The 18,506-nt window shown below is 51.5% G+C and overlaps 5 protein-coding genes across 6 annotated transcripts; 2 read left to right on the top strand and 3 right to left on the bottom strand.

Annotated features, from left to right (window-relative positions):
• Nucleotides 1–1,853: 1,853 nt before the first annotated feature.
• J3458_009573 (uncharacterized protein) lies at nt 1,854–4,346 on the bottom strand. The gene has a single exon (XM_007814052.2). The coding sequence runs from the start codon at nt 4,011–4,013 to the stop codon at nt 2,364–2,366; it is 1,650 nt and encodes a 549-aa protein (XP_007812243.2). The 5' UTR covers nt 4,014–4,346; the 3' UTR covers nt 1,854–2,363.
• Nucleotides 4,347–7,792: 3,446 nt separating this feature from the next.
• Nucleotides 7,793–8,504, bottom strand: J3458_009572 (uncharacterized protein; the record flags this gene model as incomplete). The annotated part of the gene is made up of 2 exons (XM_007814051.2): nt 7,793–8,415; nt 8,486–8,504. 2 exons carry the CDS (start codon nt 8,502–8,504, stop codon nt 7,793–7,795), a joined length of 642 nt encoding a protein of 213 aa, XP_007812242.2.
• A 147-nt stretch (nt 8,505–8,651) lies between these two features.
• On the bottom strand, nt 8,652–8,987 carry J3458_009571 (uncharacterized protein; the record flags this gene model as incomplete). Its single annotated transcript, XM_066119866.1, has 1 exon — nt 8,652–8,987. One exon carries the CDS (start codon nt 8,985–8,987, stop codon nt 8,652–8,654), a length of 336 nt encoding a protein of 111 aa, XP_065975663.1.
• A 1,811-nt stretch (nt 8,988–10,798) lies between these two features.
• On the top strand, nt 10,799–11,988 carry J3458_009570 (uncharacterized protein). 2 transcript variants are annotated; one of them, XM_066119865.1, is made up of 2 exons: nt 10,799–11,188; nt 11,269–11,988. In XM_066119865.1, the coding sequence occupies exons 1-2, from the start codon at nt 11,179–11,181 to the stop codon at nt 11,871–11,873; spliced, it is 615 nt and encodes a 204-aa protein (XP_065975662.1). In that variant the 5' UTR covers nt 10,799–11,178; the 3' UTR covers nt 11,874–11,988. The 2 variants fall into 2 exon arrangements, with proteins under 2 accessions (XP_065975662.1, XP_007812241.2); XM_007814050.2 differs by having other exon boundaries at nt 11,098–11,988.
• A 2,056-nt stretch (nt 11,989–14,044) lies between these two features.
• Nucleotides 14,045–18,237, top strand: J3458_009569 (uncharacterized protein). Its single transcript, XM_007814049.2, has 2 exons — nt 14,045–16,284; nt 16,345–18,237. The coding sequence occupies exons 1-2, from the start codon at nt 14,478–14,480 to the stop codon at nt 17,901–17,903; spliced, it is 3,366 nt and encodes a 1,121-aa protein (XP_007812240.2). The 5' UTR covers nt 14,045–14,477; the 3' UTR covers nt 17,904–18,237.
• Nucleotides 18,238–18,506: the final 269 nt, after the last annotated feature.

Here is an 18,506-nt window from a genome sequence, read left to right as displayed (position 1 = left end):
GTGTTTATCGAGACATGGAGACTTTTTGGAGCCTTACCACCCAAAAGCCATAAGATTCTGGCTCGCTTGTACATCGTGAAGCCACGTAAGGTATGTGTACCAAATTTGTTTTTAACTCGAGGCAATTCTACTTTTAAACAAGTCGCAAATATAGAACGTACCTTCTATAAAGCTCTCGTATGCCTAAAAGCCCAGTTCCGAATGAACTCTCTGAGGCATTTATGCTATGCTATTACGACCTGAAAAGTACTTTTCTTATATTGCTAGCTAATCCTAGCTACAACGCTCTACAAAGAGGATTCGAATCCCCCCTAGCTGCGGGCAGATTTCACGTACAGCCCAAATACCTAAATCTGGGACGTAACATTCAAAGTTTGCCTGCATCTGGAGCCAGAAAGTTTCCCATGCTACCCCGTCAAGCATTCTACTCACTACACTGGAGCACATTTGTTAAAAGCTCGGTGCACCATTCTTCTGCATTTTGAAACCTAGGCAAAGACGTAAGCAGCTAAAAGGTGTTATTGAACTGAGGATTTCCCGGCTCCATACCAACGCGTAGAGAGATTGCTTCCGCTTTAATACATCCAGAGCAAGTGGTTTCTCCTTCATAAGAACGGGCGGAAAGAGACATATTTGTAAGCTGAATTGTGGATCAAGTACATGAATGAAGAGTGGTAGGATGAATTATATACTCTCGTGGTCAATGTGAAGTTGAGGCACGCTCTGGAGCCGTGCGTGTCCACTGCCCGTGGCTGCCCAACTTAGATCAAGCGGAATGATGTGGCTTGCCTCGTCCCCTTCCAGGTTTTAGTATGTATTTTGTATAGTAAAACGACGGCACCAATTAAGCCTTCTACTGTAGTACAAGACCCTGATGCCAACGAGCAAGTTGCCCCAGGCATAGGCAAAGCGGAGAGAGCTAGAGCCTGTAATTTATCCCTTTTAGGGGCCTTTTAGAGGTCCTCCGGGAGCCCGTTGAAGCCGCTTTTCGAGCCTGGCCTGTTCAAGCTGCTGATGCGGGCGCTTCAAGGCCGCTCAATTGGAGCCCGCTACTCCGTAGAGCCGCCAAATTCGATGTTACAACAGAATCCGGAATGCCACAAACGCGATGCTACAGACGAAAATACCAACATCTCCATTTTTCAATCAATTGATTACCAAGAAATATTTTTCCTTTGATTAATTATAGGCCGAGAAGTACCTATGTTATATTTCAAATCAAACAGGTGAAGCGGAAGCTTGCCCAAGTTCCGTATTCACCCACTCGCTACCTTTTTTTATCCGTTGACATTCCTTTGGGGTAGGTAGAACGGTCTTGACACAAAGCAGCGGTAAACCTTGAGGCCTGAGGTCACCGACGCATAAAACCTCCAGCTTCTCCGAGCCCTTGTGTAACTATCGTCGGGCTCAAGAGGCGGTCCGTGCCGTCATGCTGTAATACCCGTGCGACAGGGAATAAGTGTAGCCGAGACATGTATGCCGTTGTAGAATCGTTTGGTTTCCAGGACCATGTAGCCCTTGTGTTGTGCTGGTACCACCGCTCACCTGCAGCTAACAATTTATCCACATTCTGGCTCCCCTCAATGGGATATGGCAGTGAGAAGATGTGTGTCAGGGCCGCAGAGAGAGACAAAAGGACACACTTATAAGCTGGATGCCGGGGATTTTCGGCCAAAGACGGCTGTCGCTGCATCATCTGGCTCCATGGCTCCACAGTTTGACTTGTGACTTGTTATGCCAACTCGCAGCCTCTATAGACAGTTTTTCTGTATTACAGCTGGCATATAGGCCAGTCGGGTAAAGCAATATACATTTGTCAACGAGTCCGTAACATGTCATAGAGGGGTCATCCAGCCGTGCCTTGGTCATGTAAAAGGTTCAAACTAGGCTGCAAGGTTCAAATTAGAAGCTGGCTAGCTAAAACCTTGGAATAGGGCCTTTTCAATTCAAACGTGGCCTTTCCAGTGCCTTGCGTTCTCCAACTATAAAGGAGACTTTAATTCCCTCGACATGCAGATTCAACCCAAAGACTGATTTCACAGTCCAATGCGATGCACAGCCGTCAATCGAGATAATATATCTGCTCTTTAGATGAATAATTTAAATGCCACTAGATCAAATAAGTGTACGTTATTTTCTATAATTTTATTCAAAGGCTACTCTGCATCTAGAAGACCCCTAAATGCCATTTACCTTGTAATCCTACCCATGAATTGTCCGTTACAAAAAGAACATTTGAAACACAAGTGGTATAGTCCAAGCCACCAAGCCCACGGTATCTGGATATCATGACGCACCAACTGCATCGTCCGTATGCCACATACGCCTTTGCACGAAAACTAGCATGTTGTGAATGCAACACATCAACAGCCCGGCCTCGGGGCCAAGCCCTCGGTCGAAGTCACGCGGTCCTTGTACGTCTTTGTCGCGAAAGCAATGAAATAGTCGACATCGCCACACGTGGATGCGATGCCAAACGACACCCGGATGGCGCCACCAGTCGGCAGATGTGCTATGCGGAGGAAGTCGTCAAATGTGCCGCCCTTTTGGCGGACGAGCGGCTTCAGCGTCCTTGCGGAAATGCCAAAGACGGCCTCGCCCGCGCCCGGGTTGCAAAAGCAGCCGGTGCGAAGCGAAATGTGTGCCCTGCTGGACTCCTGGGCGACGAGGCGCTCGTCCACGACCTTTCCTCGGGCATCTACAAAGTTGAACGCAACGGTGCCTCCCCGAGACTCTGCGTCTGCCGGTCCGTACAGAACAATCATGGGGCTGCCGTTGCTGTGCCGGAGCTTCAGCAAGCGGTCGATGAACCACCCGGTCAGGCATCGTACTCGGGTCGCAACCATGTCCATTCCAACGGTGGAAAGCCAGTCCAGGCCGACGTGGACGTCTGGAATCGACAGGTAGTTGACGGTGCCGTCCTCAAAGGCCCCTTCCCCCGACACCAGCGTGTGCCAGGGGATGGCTACCGTGGCCGCCTGTACGGTGCCTCCGGCAAAGTACGGTCGTGCGAGCCTGGCCAGCGCATCGCGGCGAGCGACCAAACAGCCGACCCCCGTCGGGAATCCAAATACTTTGTACCAGCTGACAATGACAAAGCTCGGGTTGACGGTGGACAGGTCGAGCTGGCTCGTGGGGAGGTATGCCGCGGCGTCGAGCAACACGTCGTAGCCGAGGTCTTGGGCCAGCTTGATCCAACTCAACGGATGCCGCACGCCGCTAAAGTTGCTTTGAGCCGGGTACGCAAAGAGGCCCTTTCTTTGACGCTTCGAGGGCCGTCCCAAGGGCCACGGCCTGGGACGGCCCAGTGTCTTGATGACTGCTTCCGTGTCGATACGCAGGTCCTTGGGCCGCATGGGGACATATCGTGTTTTCTTTGCGCCGGCTCGTCGGGCGTACTCGCGCAGCCCATTGAGGGAGTTGTGGTTGTCCGAGGTGAGGACAAGCCTCGAGCTCTTTGCAAACGGGTACGCTTCGCCCACGAGCTTTGCGGCGCCGGTAGCATTGGACGTGAAGATGACTTGGTAGTCTTCTGGGGATGCGTTGAGATGCAACAAGACTCGCCGCCTCGCCCGCTCTACGAGGTCTGTTGCGGCGCGGCTGGTAGGGTTTTCCGAATGTGGGTTTCCAAACGTTGCGCCGTCAAGACGGCTCTTGTGAGCTTGAAACTGAGTCCGGGCTGCAAGCCCCGCCCCGGTATAATCAAGATAGATGTGGTCTTGCTCGTCGAGATAGCCGTACTCGGTCGCTCGGAGAGTGTCGAGCTTGCAAGTACGACTATACTCGGGGTAATCGTCCGTGATGCTCGGCATGGTGGCTAAAAGCTTGCGGTCCAGTGACAATGCTGGAACAGGAATACAGGAGTATATACAGAGAAGTGGTTCATCGTCATGGTCATATATACGACGTCGGCAAATATAACCCCTCACCAATGGCCTAAAAGTATTCAAAAGAAAAAAGACCTTGGCAACCGACGGCCACATTCGGGCTGACCGGCCACCTTGTAACCCCATCTGTATGCCAACCTATTCCTGTCACTCATGCATTCACCCTTGGCCAAAGGTATCCGCCGCATAAGCACCTATTAATGTGTCTCGCCCTGGTGATGCGGGGCTCTCTGCATCATTGGTTCTTGTTCTGCGTCTTGTTGTGTGTGTATATGGCCGGCCAATGGGGCCAGCAACACGACGATGCATCCCATTCAGCTTGGCCGTCCCGAGTCAGACAGACCAGCACGTCTCCATGTACCGTTTCATCAGTTGTAACTGCTGCTGCGCGCGACAGGTGAATTCTGCAAGAAACCACGGCATCTCGGGCTGCCACCCTGCGACCCCAGCGCCGTCCAGAGTCAATTATATGTCACAATCATGCGGGGAGGAAGGGCTGAATCGAGGCAGATGGGCACCACAGGCTGTGCGCAATCGCGCCACGGCCAAAGATGCAGCAGCAACTGGCCACATCCAGTCAGATCACCGCTCGACATGTCTCAAGATGAGTGATTGCGATTGTAGATGCGGTTCGCAATGGGTGGTGGTGACTGGTTCCCCCGCCTGTGTATCCCGAGTCGCAAATTGTCCTGTGAGATGCTGCAGTGCGCCGCGCCGTCTTAAAAAAAGAAACAAGGCGTAGCACAAATATTGCGTGCCACGGAATCCCGATGTTTGTGTAGCCAACATTTCATGGCCTTGGCGGCGTAGATGCTTGGCAAGACCGACATGTGCAGCGGGGATACCTGCATGAATCCTGACATCGTGATACTCGCTCCGGCGCGCGCCACGTCACTTCCGAGACGCCAGGAAATCCCGTTCAGTGTTGGGTTGAGCCCACTGAATGCTGCAGGCTGAGTTGTTCAGAGAAATCTCCACTCCCGTGCAGCTGTGCATCTGCCGTGTATCAGCAGATATCATCACAATGCCTGAAGGGTTCGGATCCTCGCTCGTCATGTTTGTGATGTGACGTCCATCTCTCCAACGCGCGACTGACGCGGTATTAGCTCGCTGAGTGACTGTGATGGCTGACGCATCTCCAATAAAAGAGACGCACGCCCTGATGCCAAGCGTCGACATGTCCATGGCAGCATGTGTCTAGTCAGACCGAGAGTGCGAAGTTGAGACTTTCCACATCTTCTGGGCCATCACAGCTTTGATTAGCTCCATTTCCGAGTCGACAAGTCACATGTCTCTCTTCTGTTGTGTCTACGGGAGCTGACCTGTCGACTCGTACATGACGAATAAAGTGCATGAGTTGGGCCTCGACGTTCGCGTTTCTCAGAGTACGGCAAGTCGCGGACGCTGACGGGAATCAGACTCGTTTTGCGGGAGATATCCGAGACGAATTTTACACATGATGGCCGACATGCCAGCCCACAACGTCTCCCGATATAGTGAGGAGTAGACTTTGAGAATAGTTAGACGAGGATAGCCACGAATTGCGGCATGGCAGACGTGAGATGGATACCTGACTAGCATTACGAGCATGTAGGGTCTTTTTAGCTGATTAAATTCAACATGTTTCTTGCTGGGCAGTCAGCCCCTCAGTCAGAAGACGGTTCCTCGCCCACGCTCAACAAAGATAACAAGGGTGGGCAATGCCAGTAATTTATATTTCAGGAGGATAAGAAGCGGAAAAAAAGAAAACAAAAACTCTCGAGACATTTAAAACCATTTGTAAATAATAAGTGTCCTCGAAAGAGCGATTGTGCCTCTTTCGGCATTTTTCTTCGCCAGGGTAGAGGCGGCAAGACAGCCATTTCTTCTCCTCGTGTAAACCTATTCTTCACTTTCTATCACAGGCAGTCGGCTGACCAAAGTAGGTTTCTGCAATGGTTAATGCACATTCGTAACATGGCAGCAGCCCGAGTAATCTCGCCTTCAACATGAATCTTCGCGGCTACCTCGACACTGCCGAGCCAGTATAATAGGTTATTCAAATTCTCTTGCCAGCTAAGCAGAACAGTAGCAATGCGGTCCAATACAAAAAGTTGCCACCTACTTTATCAAGCAGTAACCCCCAAGATTTCCATCCTGAAACTTACGCTTGTCGTCTTGCAAGCCTCCATCGAACATCTTCCTTGGGCGCTTCACACAAGCATGTTCCTAGTACTGCATCATGTAGTTGAAGCAATACCGTCAACGATTTCCCAATGCGGCAATTTGGCAGCCTACCTGGTCATGTCTATTGGTTCGTCCATGGGGAACAACTTGCAAGGTTGGGGGGTCCCGGACCGGGTTGCATCTAGTGGCGCTGCCAGCAAGCAGCAACTTGACGACACTTGCCCCATTGAGATGTTCCGATTTGCGTCTGCTGGTAAAAGCCCAAGGAGACTGGACGTCGTCGCGTGGGAGGGGTGGCACCGGTTCCTCTCTTCCGCGTAAAGATCGTCACCAATCAATCCGTGGATTCACGCAGCTTGTCCGATACACCCATAATGACACTCGGGGATTCTTATTGGCCATCACGTGCGTCAAGGATATAGGACGGAAATGTATCTGTGGATGCCTACAAGGGCAAAATCCCCCCCGCGGTGACACAAATCGGTCTATAATCAGAGGTCAAGTCATTATCATATAGCGAGTAGTTGGCGGTTTTTTCTATATAAACCTAAGGGTGGCCGAGGTAATCCTATCGTGCGACGTTTATGGCGAGAATAGACGCATACAAACAGTAATTCGCTACTTTCTCCATTCGCGCGCTGGCTTGAAATGGCGGCAATCCAAACTCTCATTGTCATCGCCCAGGATTCGTGCTCCATGACAGCCGATATAAACGCACAACTAAGTGTAGAGACTAGTTGTCCATGTTCTTCCCTTCACTCGGCCGCGGAGTCCATGATTGTATTAAGCCTAACCCCCTGTGGGAATAGATGATCAAAATCTCACTCTAAATACTAGGAAATAGTTGGCCCTATATAAAATCGAATGGAGACTATCCCTCCTTAATCTGCCCAAGAGGCGATAGGAACGCTACTTATTTATAGCAGTCTCGCCATCCCTCGCTTTTATCCATGGTAGTGGTTGGAAAGATTCGAGCTTCTTTTCAAATGATTCGGGCGTCGAGGCTAATATTCAGCCGCACCCGGGTTTCCCCGTCCACGTCGTTTGGAATATGCAAGCCCGTTATCGTTGAGCGATCTAATCAATCAGCGCAGCGTCCGGGTGAGCCGAAGTCCATATTAGGGAGGACGCTTACGGCTACAACATCCGTTTCGCATCAGGAACTGGCAAGTGACTAGTAAGGTGTAGTACCTGCTCTTTACATCTTAGTGCAACAAACCCGGGCGGCGGAGGTCATGGTTCTTGAATAGTGTGGTACGGAGCGATAGTATGTGATGGCGCTACGCAGTCACAGAAACGGAAGTGGCGTGTCGAAATGCAGAGGAAGGGTTAACAGGGAGCCCCAGGGAGCCTTCACCTTGCCTTTCGTGATGCACAACACCCGTTTCCTCGGGCGTTATCCGAACCCGGATACTCGAGTTTTTGTGGCAAAAAACGGAGTCAGAACGACTAATAAACCTCAATGTGACCCATCATGACGCAACGGCTATACCACCCCTGAGTATTGTTGATCTCCATTGTTTGCCAGTGGAGCAACGGGGATGTCGCGTATTCCTTTCATCATCTTCACCATGTATAGTCAGTGTGGGACAGATGAGGACATGTGTAGCAATAATGAGAATTTTACCCAAAACTGTTACTTGAAACATCTAAGATGGCGGAAAGTCTTATGCGCAGTTGAGATATTTACGTGTTTCATATGGATCATAATAGTAACAAGATGAATTTTGATGGAAAGGTTATACACCATTTGCAAACGAAAGTCCACCGGCCTCCATATCAACAGACATTGAGTGCTGCAGTCCACACACTTCAAACAAGCGGACAGGCGTCAAGTCCTTTGGCGTGCCAACAATACCCTTGGTCTTCAGCAGGGTAAGAGTCTCCTTGATGGCCCTATAGGCAGGTGTAATGCAGGCAAACGAGAAGATCATGATTCGGAAGCCCATCTGGCGCGCCTCGTCCACGGTAATGGTTGGGCTGGCGCCATTCTCGACGCTGTTCAGGAGCAACGGCCAGGGTGCCAGGTCCTTGACGGCCTGAGCTGCCTGCTCCTTGGACTTGAAGCCCTCCAGGAGACCGACGTCTGCGCCGAGGTCCCGTGCTGTACGGAGACGCTCGATACACTCGTCGTAGCCAAGCGACTGCAGGGCATCCGTTCGCGCAATCAAGACAAAGTCTGATCGCATACGGACGCGTGCTGCGTGGGCTGCACGGATACGGGCATAGTACTCTTCTCGAGGAACAACCTTCTTGCCAGCGAGATGACCGCATCGCTTTGTAAGGACCTGGTCCTCGAGATGCGCGCCGGCAACTCCAGCCCGAATATATTGCTCCACAGTACGGGCAGCCATGATGGGACCTGGACGGCACACGGTAAGTACTCGGATATGCTAGACAAAGGTTCGTAGATTTCAACGGGATATGCTTACCTCCGTAGCCAGTGTCCATGTCAGCAATAAGTGGAGGACCGAAGGGGTCCAGGTTTGCAATCATGTCCGCATTCTCACGCATTTCATGCAGCTGGGCAATGGCCAGGTCGGGCTGACCGAGCCTGGAGGCCGTGGTGCCTGCTCCTGTCTGAAATTTCATGAAGCCTTAGGAAATATGTGTATATGATACGTTTTTGACAGTGAGACTAGGGTGACATACCATGTACATGGCGTTGAAGCCGAGCTCAATGGCAGTACGGGCTGACAAGCCATCGTAGACACCTGGGCAGACAATGAGCTCGTTTGTCTCAAAGAGCATCTTGCGCAGTTTGGTGGCTCCCGAAACAGGCTCCTTGACCTCTGCGCTGGCATGCTTGAGAGACAGGTAGCCAGGGAGGTTGCCGTGCCCAGACACCTGTTCATGACTGCTGGAGGCATCGCCCATGTCACGAGCAAGGGGGTCTTCCCGAGTCACGGACTGTTCAACTGCACTGGGCAACATTTTGGATTTGAAGAAAGAAAAAAAGACCAAGTGTAGAAAGGAACTGCTAGAGGGGGCTGCTTGGAGGAAGAAGGGCACAAGAGAGAAGTGCCAAGTAAAAGGTTTTGTAGTGCTCTGGATATAGAACAGAGTTCAAATTTGATATCTCTTTTTTCTTCACGGCGATCAGGGGGGTTTTTATAGAAAAACGGCCACCAGTAACGTCGCAGAAACTCACGTCCTACAAAGCCCTCATCATCATAAGCCCGGCTTTGCCCTTGACGATTTCTCCTCGCCACCCAGCTAAACACGGGCCAACTTGGTCACACAACCACGATACATAATAGTACAGAGTATGTGGTACAAAATTTAGAGTTGGCCACTGGTCGTACGTTGTTCATGACTCTGCAGGGCATTCACGGCGTCGCCCCCAACAAAGCTTGGCGACGACGGCCGGTCCCCCCCCCCCCCTCCTCCCTGGCTGTATGTAGGATTGGGGGAACCTGTTCGGTGGCTGAGCTAGCAAGTAAGCTTATCAGATAGAGGGAGGAGTTGCTGAACTTCTACAGTCAGACCTTGACGATGTTACGGGACGCCGATGAGCCAAGATGTGTCATGTCCTCTTTGCTCCGAATGTTTTGCAGGTTTGCCAGGGGTTGGCAATCGTCGGACATCGACAGGCTTTACCGAATATCGCAACCACACACCCTGCCAAGACGCCGGGGATAAGTCCAACGCCTTAGCAACACGGCAATCTGCTCGGGATTACTGGCGGAATGGCTCATGCGAGATGGTGAGATTCCCAGGCTCCAAAGCCAAGCGTCGAGGCTAGCCGTAGGTGCTGATGGTTGTAGTACTACTATCACCAACACTAACCCAGGACTCCCGCCAAGGGTCATCATCCGTGCTTTTGCGAACTATGCTCGCGAACCATAGCCGGGAATACCCACATACCATGATACCACCGTCCGTCTCCACATGGCGAAAGCCGCTAATATACCAACGAGCCCCGATCACCCTGATCACCCCGGCCCAACACGGGATGCGGATGGAGACGTATTACCATACCAAAACTCCCTTTTCTTTTCATGTCGCGATCGGCTTCACCACCACGGGTGGCCGGCAAGGTGCGTCGGCGGGAGGGGGGAGAAACCCAAGAAACTCCGCCACAGCGGCAGTCGATGCTGGTCCAATAATTGCGGCCTCGCAAAGCGCCATGCTGGCCATGATGACCAATGGACGTTGGGTTAACGTTGTTGATGATGTTGCGTGGGACATGAGCGGCCCGCAACCCGAGTTGTCAAATGTACTCCATAAGGTAGGTATGTGAGCATGCTAATTCTATAAAGGCGTCAGTGGTCTTGCAGACTGAGAAAAGCGTTTCCAATGCAACGCAGTGTTGCATCAACATGTTAAACTTCGGGGGAAAAGGGTTACTTTGGCTCAGTGCTATACCCCAGGGCTTACGTGGCATAAGTTCCTTGGCAGGCAAAGAAACAGAAACTCATGCATGAGCTACTCAATAGAACGGAAACCACGAGACGAACGTGTTGAGTTCAACAGCAACTTGTCTCCGTGATGCTGTTTTCATTTGAGGGGAAAAAAAAAAAGAAGGGCACCATCACATCACACCTTTTGCCTGCCCAGTGTTGAGTCGGCATGGCCAAGAGGAACCGCCCCATAAAGCGGGTCGATATTAGATTTTCTTGCGACCTGCGTCCAAGGATTGGCTGAAGGCTCAAGTGACTCCGTTTATTCCCGCTCCGTTGAAATGGGTCAAGGACGGGAGGGAAAGGAGGCACTGGCGAAAAAAAAAAAACATAACTGACACCTCTACTCCGTAGGCCGCTGTCAGAAACGCTGACTCTCATCACTGTTCTCCTGTCCATCGCTCTCCAACTGTACTCCGTACGTGCATTCTCGGGAGCCACCCTAGATTTCAACATGGAGAACCCAGGCAGGTCGGACTCCGACACAGACCGACAGAGCAAGGAAGAGAAGCAAGTTGTCAGGAAATTATCGCAAAATGTTGACCTCAAATTGGCCTATCTGCCCATGCTAGCGTGTTGCTTTGTGTCAGGTCTGACTGACGGCACCATATACAATGGTTAGTTTGCGCAGTATCCGCTCTTCATCGCCAAGTACGGTAGGCTAACATGAGTGTTGTGGTTTTTTTTGTCATTTCCTAACAGCCTACGGAACCTTTGTGTCAATGCAAACAGGTACATTGTTCATCACCCAGCGCCAGGAGGAGTCTCACTGAGATGATTGATGATGGTACGACTCACACCATGTTTTCTAGGAAACACGATTTTCGTTGCCCTCGGCACATCTGGCTACAACAACAAGCCGTATGGATGGGCTAGGTCGCTATGTTCGATTGCCTTTTTCATTGTAGGCTCTTTTGCATTCTCTCGCTTTGCGCTGTACCTGGGCGGAAGACGACGGGGGATCATGATGCTCTCGTTTCTCATCCAAGCAATCCTCGTCATAGCCGCCGCCTCCATTGTGCAGGGCGGCGTCGTGGACGGCTCTTACCCGTCAAGACGGCTTCCTACCGACGTTGATTTCAAGGAGCTCCTCATCATCGCCTTGCTGAGTTTCCAGGCAGCCGGTCAAATTGTCAGCAGTCGTACACTAAAGGTGGGAGAGGTTCCCACGGTCGTGGTCACCAGCATGCTGTGCGACCTCATGTCTGACCCGGCATTGTTCACGCTGGCCAAGAACGACAAACGCAACCGCCGATTCATCGCCTTTGTCCTGACACTGGTGGGAGCCATCTGCGGTGGCTGGATCTCCAAGGCGGCCGGCGCAGTTGACCCATCGTTGTGGACAGTGGCAGGAATTAAGCTCGTCATTGCCTGTAGCTGGCTGTTCTGGAAGGCCGAGCCCGATTCCGTGGTTTGACGCATGGCATAGGACGGTGACACATCCTCGTTGGAACTAAATTAAAACGAAATAGACGGGCACTCGGATTATAGACTTGCATGGGAGCATTATTAGAGCATTGTATAAAGGGGCGAAGGAGTTGCTGTGTCGATGGTCGTGAGAGCGTTTGTAATTTCTGGCATAAATGAAATTGATCCACCTGCATCATGATATTTTCGACTCCCGCACTGCTGCCAGGTAGTTGATATGGTCCGCTCTGACTCGAAGGCATCATGACCAGTCACTTTGCCATGCCCATCTCTAGTGTTTTTCTGCAAATGAGGGCACACCAGGCCGCAAGTAGGAATCAAAGAGGGCCTCGAGTCTGCAACCAAACTTGGCAACCCATGCGCGTCAGGGTCCTGTGCATGGGGTCGAGGCGCCCCAGACCGATGAGAAACATGGTGTTTTAATTGAGGACGAAGGTCTGGGATTAGTAACTCGGGACATTCTGGACGTGAGTTTAGGTGGGGACTCTGATGAGCGCCAGGCACGCCTCTGATTGGCTCGTGGCGCGAATGGCGTCTACGGATTTGTCGGATTAACCGATAACGATGCCAGAATGCGACTGCTATACGCAATGGCTGAGACATGCCCAGATGCCTCCCTACGACCCAGCGTCTAGGTCGGGTCCTCCATATTTGACGGCGTTAGGGCGGGTTTAGTGCTGAGTCAACTCTCGCATGTTACCTAAATAACTCTAGGGACGGTTTATTTGGCCACCCTCCTGGCGGAATTAACCACTTTTTTGGTGGCTGGTGCCTGTCAGCGCCTGGTGTCGGAATTTACCAGTGATTAGCAAGGGGATTTAGACAGGCCAACCTCATCAACACCATCATAACTTCGCACACAACGCATCACGTGATACCTGCCCACAACACAACACAACACAACACAACACAACACAACGCAACAACGCTGTAAATTGAAGCTTTTTACAACACACAACGCCAAATTCGTGCATTCTCACCCTTTCAATGGAAGCCCTTCGATGAAACAATTGACGGAAGTCCGGCCTCAACACCACAAAATTCATCGCCAAAAGCCTCACAACGACCTTTTACAGAGTCACAATGGGGCAGCCAAGACGCCTCGTTTATTTGGGATGATGATATCCCCGCTGAATTTAAAGGCGAAATGGATCAATTTATTAAAGAAATGACTCAACAGGCAGCTGCAATGGATGATGTTATGCGACAGCCGGCACACACGACAGATATCTCTGAATAGCTTCATTGAATCAATTGATTTGACCGATTTTCATAAAGGCGCGACCGTACAGACAGTTTTTACGTTATCCCCATACAAAAATCTATGGGGGCCCGGTATCGGTTGTCCCAGCCACATCCAGCCACAAAAAAGTGGCCAATTCCGCCAGGAGGGTGGCCAAATAAACCCTCCCTAACTCTATCGTGGAGAAGGTAGTACTTTCGGCGGCCCTGCTACCACGACACATGCCTTGATCCGCTGTGGTGTTGGCCGGTGACACCTTCTTTCATCCCATGTTGGAACAAGTTCAGCAGAGCTGTGCATGACCTCACAAATTGGACCAAGCACAGCGATCGGACCGGATCTAGGGTAGCTGTCAAACGATCAGCGATCAGCGGCCCGCATCCCCGCCGTGCACAGATCGCCCACGAATCTGGAATTGTTGGTCCTATTTTTTTTTCTTCATGTCAATTCAATTTGCTTGATCTGGGGCTGCCAGAATCTGGGGTCAACGTGGAACTGGACCATGTGCAGTAGATTCTCACAGATACATTAAACCCTTCAAGCTGGCTGAGCATCGCCACATGGCTTGCTGCTTAAACCAGCACCGAGTTTAAACGCACCAGACATGCACATGCACATGCAGCCATTGATCAATTAGACTGTGCCGCCACCTGCCCGCTAGACCCCGCCAGCCTCCATGTTGCGTCTGGTTCTGAAGGAGCATCGTTGACCTTCTCCGCGGTCCAGACAATCGAGAGGGTCTGGTCTAGAACCCGGTCCATCAACCACCAACCATCAACCGTGAGCTGACAAGCCATCAAGCCAACAAGCCGACAAGTTGGCGGAGCTGTTGATCCGCCCTGCAACTACCAGTTGACGCCTCCAGTTGAGCACAAAACTCCCCGTGACTCGCAGCCAAGCCACCAAGCCAGCCAGCCTACCGACATCTCGCTCTCCATGCTCAGAGATGCCTGCGAGGCCGGTGATGCGATACGGCCATGCGGCATCATGCCAGGGGTAGAATTGCCCTTATCGACTTCAACTCCCATGCCTTGATCGTCCGTCTTGATCTCGCTGCCGCCCTCTCTTCAATCGCACCCCGCCTGTGCTGATCGACGCCGTGACTACGACATCGCCCCTTCGCTCGTCTCGACGGTCCAATCTACCGAGCTGTTGCGAAAGAACAGAGCGGCGTTTTGCTGGCTCGATGCATCAACTGTCCTCGGCAGTCGCACCTCTGCATGGCGCCCTGCAGCAGCTCCCGTCAGACTCAATCGCACTCGTTGAAGCCGCCGAATAATGCTTCGTAGCGACTCGTAGACAAGCCGTTACCGGCAAGCAAACCCTCACACGTGTTGCGAAGCCATCAAGATGCGACTCTCGATCCGAGAACAGCTGGCAACGCTCGTCATATGTACCGTCCTCATCGCCCTCGCCATTGTGTCTGTTCCCACATGGTTTTTTGTCCATACCTTCGTCACTGGTGTTGCGTCGAGCGGCCTTTCCTTAACTGCCGCTCTCAAGGCTGCAAGGATTGACTCCGAGCTCAACTTGTTGCAAACAATCAGTCAGACGTTGGCAACTCGCGTCTTGCTCCAGCAGGCATTCGTCAACTTTTACAATGAAGACGAGACTGATCCGTTTGCCGCCGCCCGCACCGACTTGGCAAGTGCCATGAGCACCAGCCGCTTGACTGGCCTCCTCCAGGCTAGATTATATTCTAGAAACGACACGGGCGCCAACCCGGGCGGTCTTCTCAACGTCACTGGCAGCGGCGTCGGTACCCAGGCCGAGAACATACAGCTGCCGAATTTGACCCCCAACGGATCCAGAGTGAACCTCAGCGACACAGACTATGGTTACCCGCCGCTCCTGTACCCGAATATTACATATCGGAGACTGGGCTATCCCAATCCGTACCAGCCCTCAACCCCAGCCTTTGGCGCCTACGCCTTTCCGGGGGTCGCAATAAGCGACAATGACGGCCTTCTTCTAGGGCCCTTGATGATCAACGAGTCCTTTGCCCTCATGTCACTCACGGTTCCTGTCCGATCGCTCAGCGTGCGAAACTTCATCCTTGGCTACATGACGCTAATTGTTTCTGCTGGAGCCCTTTTCGACGTTCAGACGACTCGCGAGGGTCTGGGATCGACAGGCATGGTTCTGCTTGTGGGGCCAACCCATCCATCTAACCATTTTCTGCCTCCCATTTTGCTTTCTAACAGCACCTACTCACCTCCAGCCGACGCCTTGGCAGCCTCAGCCGTGAAATTCGTCCTTCCTCCTATTCCCGTTGCCGGGCAAGCTGACCGCCATGCCAAGCGAGACTACGCCACGGGCGACTTCCATGGCCCGTTTACGCTTGCACAATACCGAGCGGTGCTCAAAGACTATACCAAGCATAACTCGCAGCCGAACAACGCCAGAGCACTTTTGTCCACAAGCAACGAGCAAGACGTGGCGGTCGCGGTGGGTGTGGCCCGTCCTCAGTCAGCTCTAGTTGACTGGGCCATCGTGGTAGAGCAAGCCGGTGGCGAAGCCTATGCGCCAATTAGTACTTTGAGACAGATTCTGCTTGGCTGTGTGTTTGGCACGGCCGCATTGATATTGATCCTCGTTATCCCATGTGCGCACCTCAGCGTTGGCCCCATCAGACGACTCAAGATGGCGACAGAAAAGTCCATCTGGCCGGCTGGATACGAGGAGGAGTACGACGAGTATGATGTGCAGAGTCCTAGCTCAGGTTCGAGGTCATCCGGCTCGATCAAAGGCCTCTTTGCCAATTTACGTCGCAAGTTCAACAAGAGACGACGAGCAATGACACAGGCTGAGATTGACAACCATCGTCGAATATTCAAGATTCCTGGGCGAGTTGAAGAGCGAAAACACTTTGTCACCGACGAGCTTACGGAGCTTACGCAAGTGTACAATGAAATGACGGATGAGCTCGTGAAGCAGTACACTTCTCTTGATGAAAAGGTCGCCGAAAGAACTCGTGAACTTGAGATAAGTAAAAGGGCAGCCGAGGCCGCCAACGAGAGTAAAACACTATTCATTGCAAACATCTCACACGAGCTCAAGACACCGTTAAATGGCATCATGGGCATATGTGCTGTTTGCATGGAAGACGACGATGTTGTGCGTATCCAGCAGTCGCTAAAGACTCTTTACAGATCGGGTATGTTTGTCTGCCGCAGTATGAAATTTTCCAGAACCCATGGTTACTAACGAGTCAAAGGCGAATTGCTGCTCCACCTTCTGGAAGATCTTTTGAGCTTCTCCAAGAACCAAATCAGCCAGCAAGTTAGACTCGGAGACAGAGAGTTCCGCTTAGGCGATATTCAATCACAAATCATATCCATTTTCGATAAGCAAGTACGCGAGAGCAACATCACGTTTGAAGTTACGTTTCTTGGCTTCGAATGCGACGAAAAGCTCTTGAGCTCAGAGCAGGAAGGAAAGGCCAAGAAACTCCCCGCTCTGGGACCGCCAGGAATGGGCCGGCTCAAGGATGTGTATCTCTGGGGCGATCAACATCGAATCCTACAAGTCATCATTAATTTGGTTAGCAATAGCTTGAAATTCACACCGGCTGGAGGCAGGGTCGAAGTCCGAATGCGCTGCGTCGGCGAGATTGAGCGAAACAGCAACGAAGCAAGGTCACAATGGAACAGCTCCACTCGAGTTGGACAAAGTTGGCACAGGATAAGCTCAGGCTCTACTCAATCATCTATTTCCAAGGCTACGACTCACGCCTCGGCGCTTCAGGACAGTACTACTACAGCTGTACCAAGCCACAAGGGCCCCAAGGCAAATGCGCACGTCCATGTGCGGGAGCGGTCCCCAACGCCGCCTCGGCTCAATGCCAAACTCTACATGTTCGAGTTTGAAGTTCAGGACACCGGAAGTGGAATTCCCGAGCCTATGCAAGAGAAAGTCTTCGAGCCCTTTGTACAGGTCGATTCCAGTTTAAGCAGGAAATTTGGAGGAACCGGTCTCGGACTGAGCATATGCGCGCAGCTTGCCAAGCTGATGAATGGCTCTATTAGCGTCACTAGTACGGAGGGTGTGGGATCAACGTTTTCCTTGCGGATCCCGCTCAAACACGTCCAAGGCCGTGCCCCAAGCACTGCATCAAGCAGCACTCGTTCCAGGACCCCAAGTGTTGGGTCTGCCGTCGGTGACGTTCACCACAATTCACTCAGCAGCGGCATCGTCGATCCCGAACAAGAAGCCAAACAGAACGACATTCCTTCTGTTAGGGAAGATAACCAGCCTAGACTGGTTGGTCTCAGCACTCCCTTTTTCGCCCCCAGCTTTACGCCACCGCGAACCAGTGAAGACCAGCAAAAAGCAGCGATCCAAAAAGTAAGAGCCGATAAAGCGGGCCGGGCCGAACTGCGGGTTCTTGTTGCAGACGACAACTCAACCAACATCGAGGTAGTCAGCAGGATGCTCAAACTCGAGAAAGTGAACAATGTTACGATAGCGAAGGATGGCCAAGAGGCCTACGAGCTAGTGAAGGTGAATATGGAAAAGGACCAGCCATTCGATCTGATCTTCATGGATATCCAGATGCCCAACCTCGATGGGCTGCAATCAACCCGTCTGATACGCAAGATGGGCTATGTGGCACCAATTGTCGCACTCACTGCCTTTTCGGAAGAGAGCAACGTGAAGGAATGCATGGAATCGGGCATGGACGAGTTCTTGAGCAAGCCAATTCGCCGACCTGCGCTAAAGAACGTACTCACTAAATTTGCAACCATCCCAGAAGAGACTGAAGTGGCTGCGTAAAATATGGCGTCATTGAACCTGTGTGCAAACGTGGTTGGGGGGAAAAAAGTTCTGCAAAAGGTGTAATTTTTCGGCATTGAACATATTTATTGATTTGGGAAGCGGGACCATGGCATTACATAGCGATACACTTGGATACCATTTTACAATACATTATTCTGACCATGATACAACTACTGTCTGGCAGTTCCAAGATACATGAGCTTTGCCCACAGCTTTTTTTTTGGAGGGCAGTACCGACGCAGGGACAATGCAATAGATGTTCAACTTGTATATCACGAAAAAGAACGCGCTCTGATCGAACAGCAATTATACCCCCTTATATTCCGTTAACACACCCCCGCAGTTTAGATTAAAGTTATGGTATCGCAGCTATAATGTAAGCTGGATAGTAGTTGGTTATTACTGGCAGCGTTTTCGTGTGCTTGTGGCTGGTTACGCCAGGCTTAGTAGTAGGCTTAATGGGGTTATTTATATTAGGCAGCTAAAAATCCCTTAAAATATACCGCATATAGGTCTTAAACTAGAAGGAAATCGGATAACAGGTGCGTGGAATTAAGGTAAATTATACCGTTACGTTAACTAGGCTCATAATTATTACGA

This window comes from Metarhizium acridum (genome assembly GCF_019434415.1).
Source record: "Metarhizium acridum strain ARSEF 324 chromosome Unknown scaffold_141, whole genome shotgun sequence".
Taxonomy (NCBI): Eukaryota; Fungi; Ascomycota; class Sordariomycetes; order Hypocreales; family Clavicipitaceae; genus Metarhizium; species Metarhizium acridum.
Note: the sequence above shows the minus strand (reverse complement) of the source record. Positions and strands in the feature narration are given on the sequence as shown.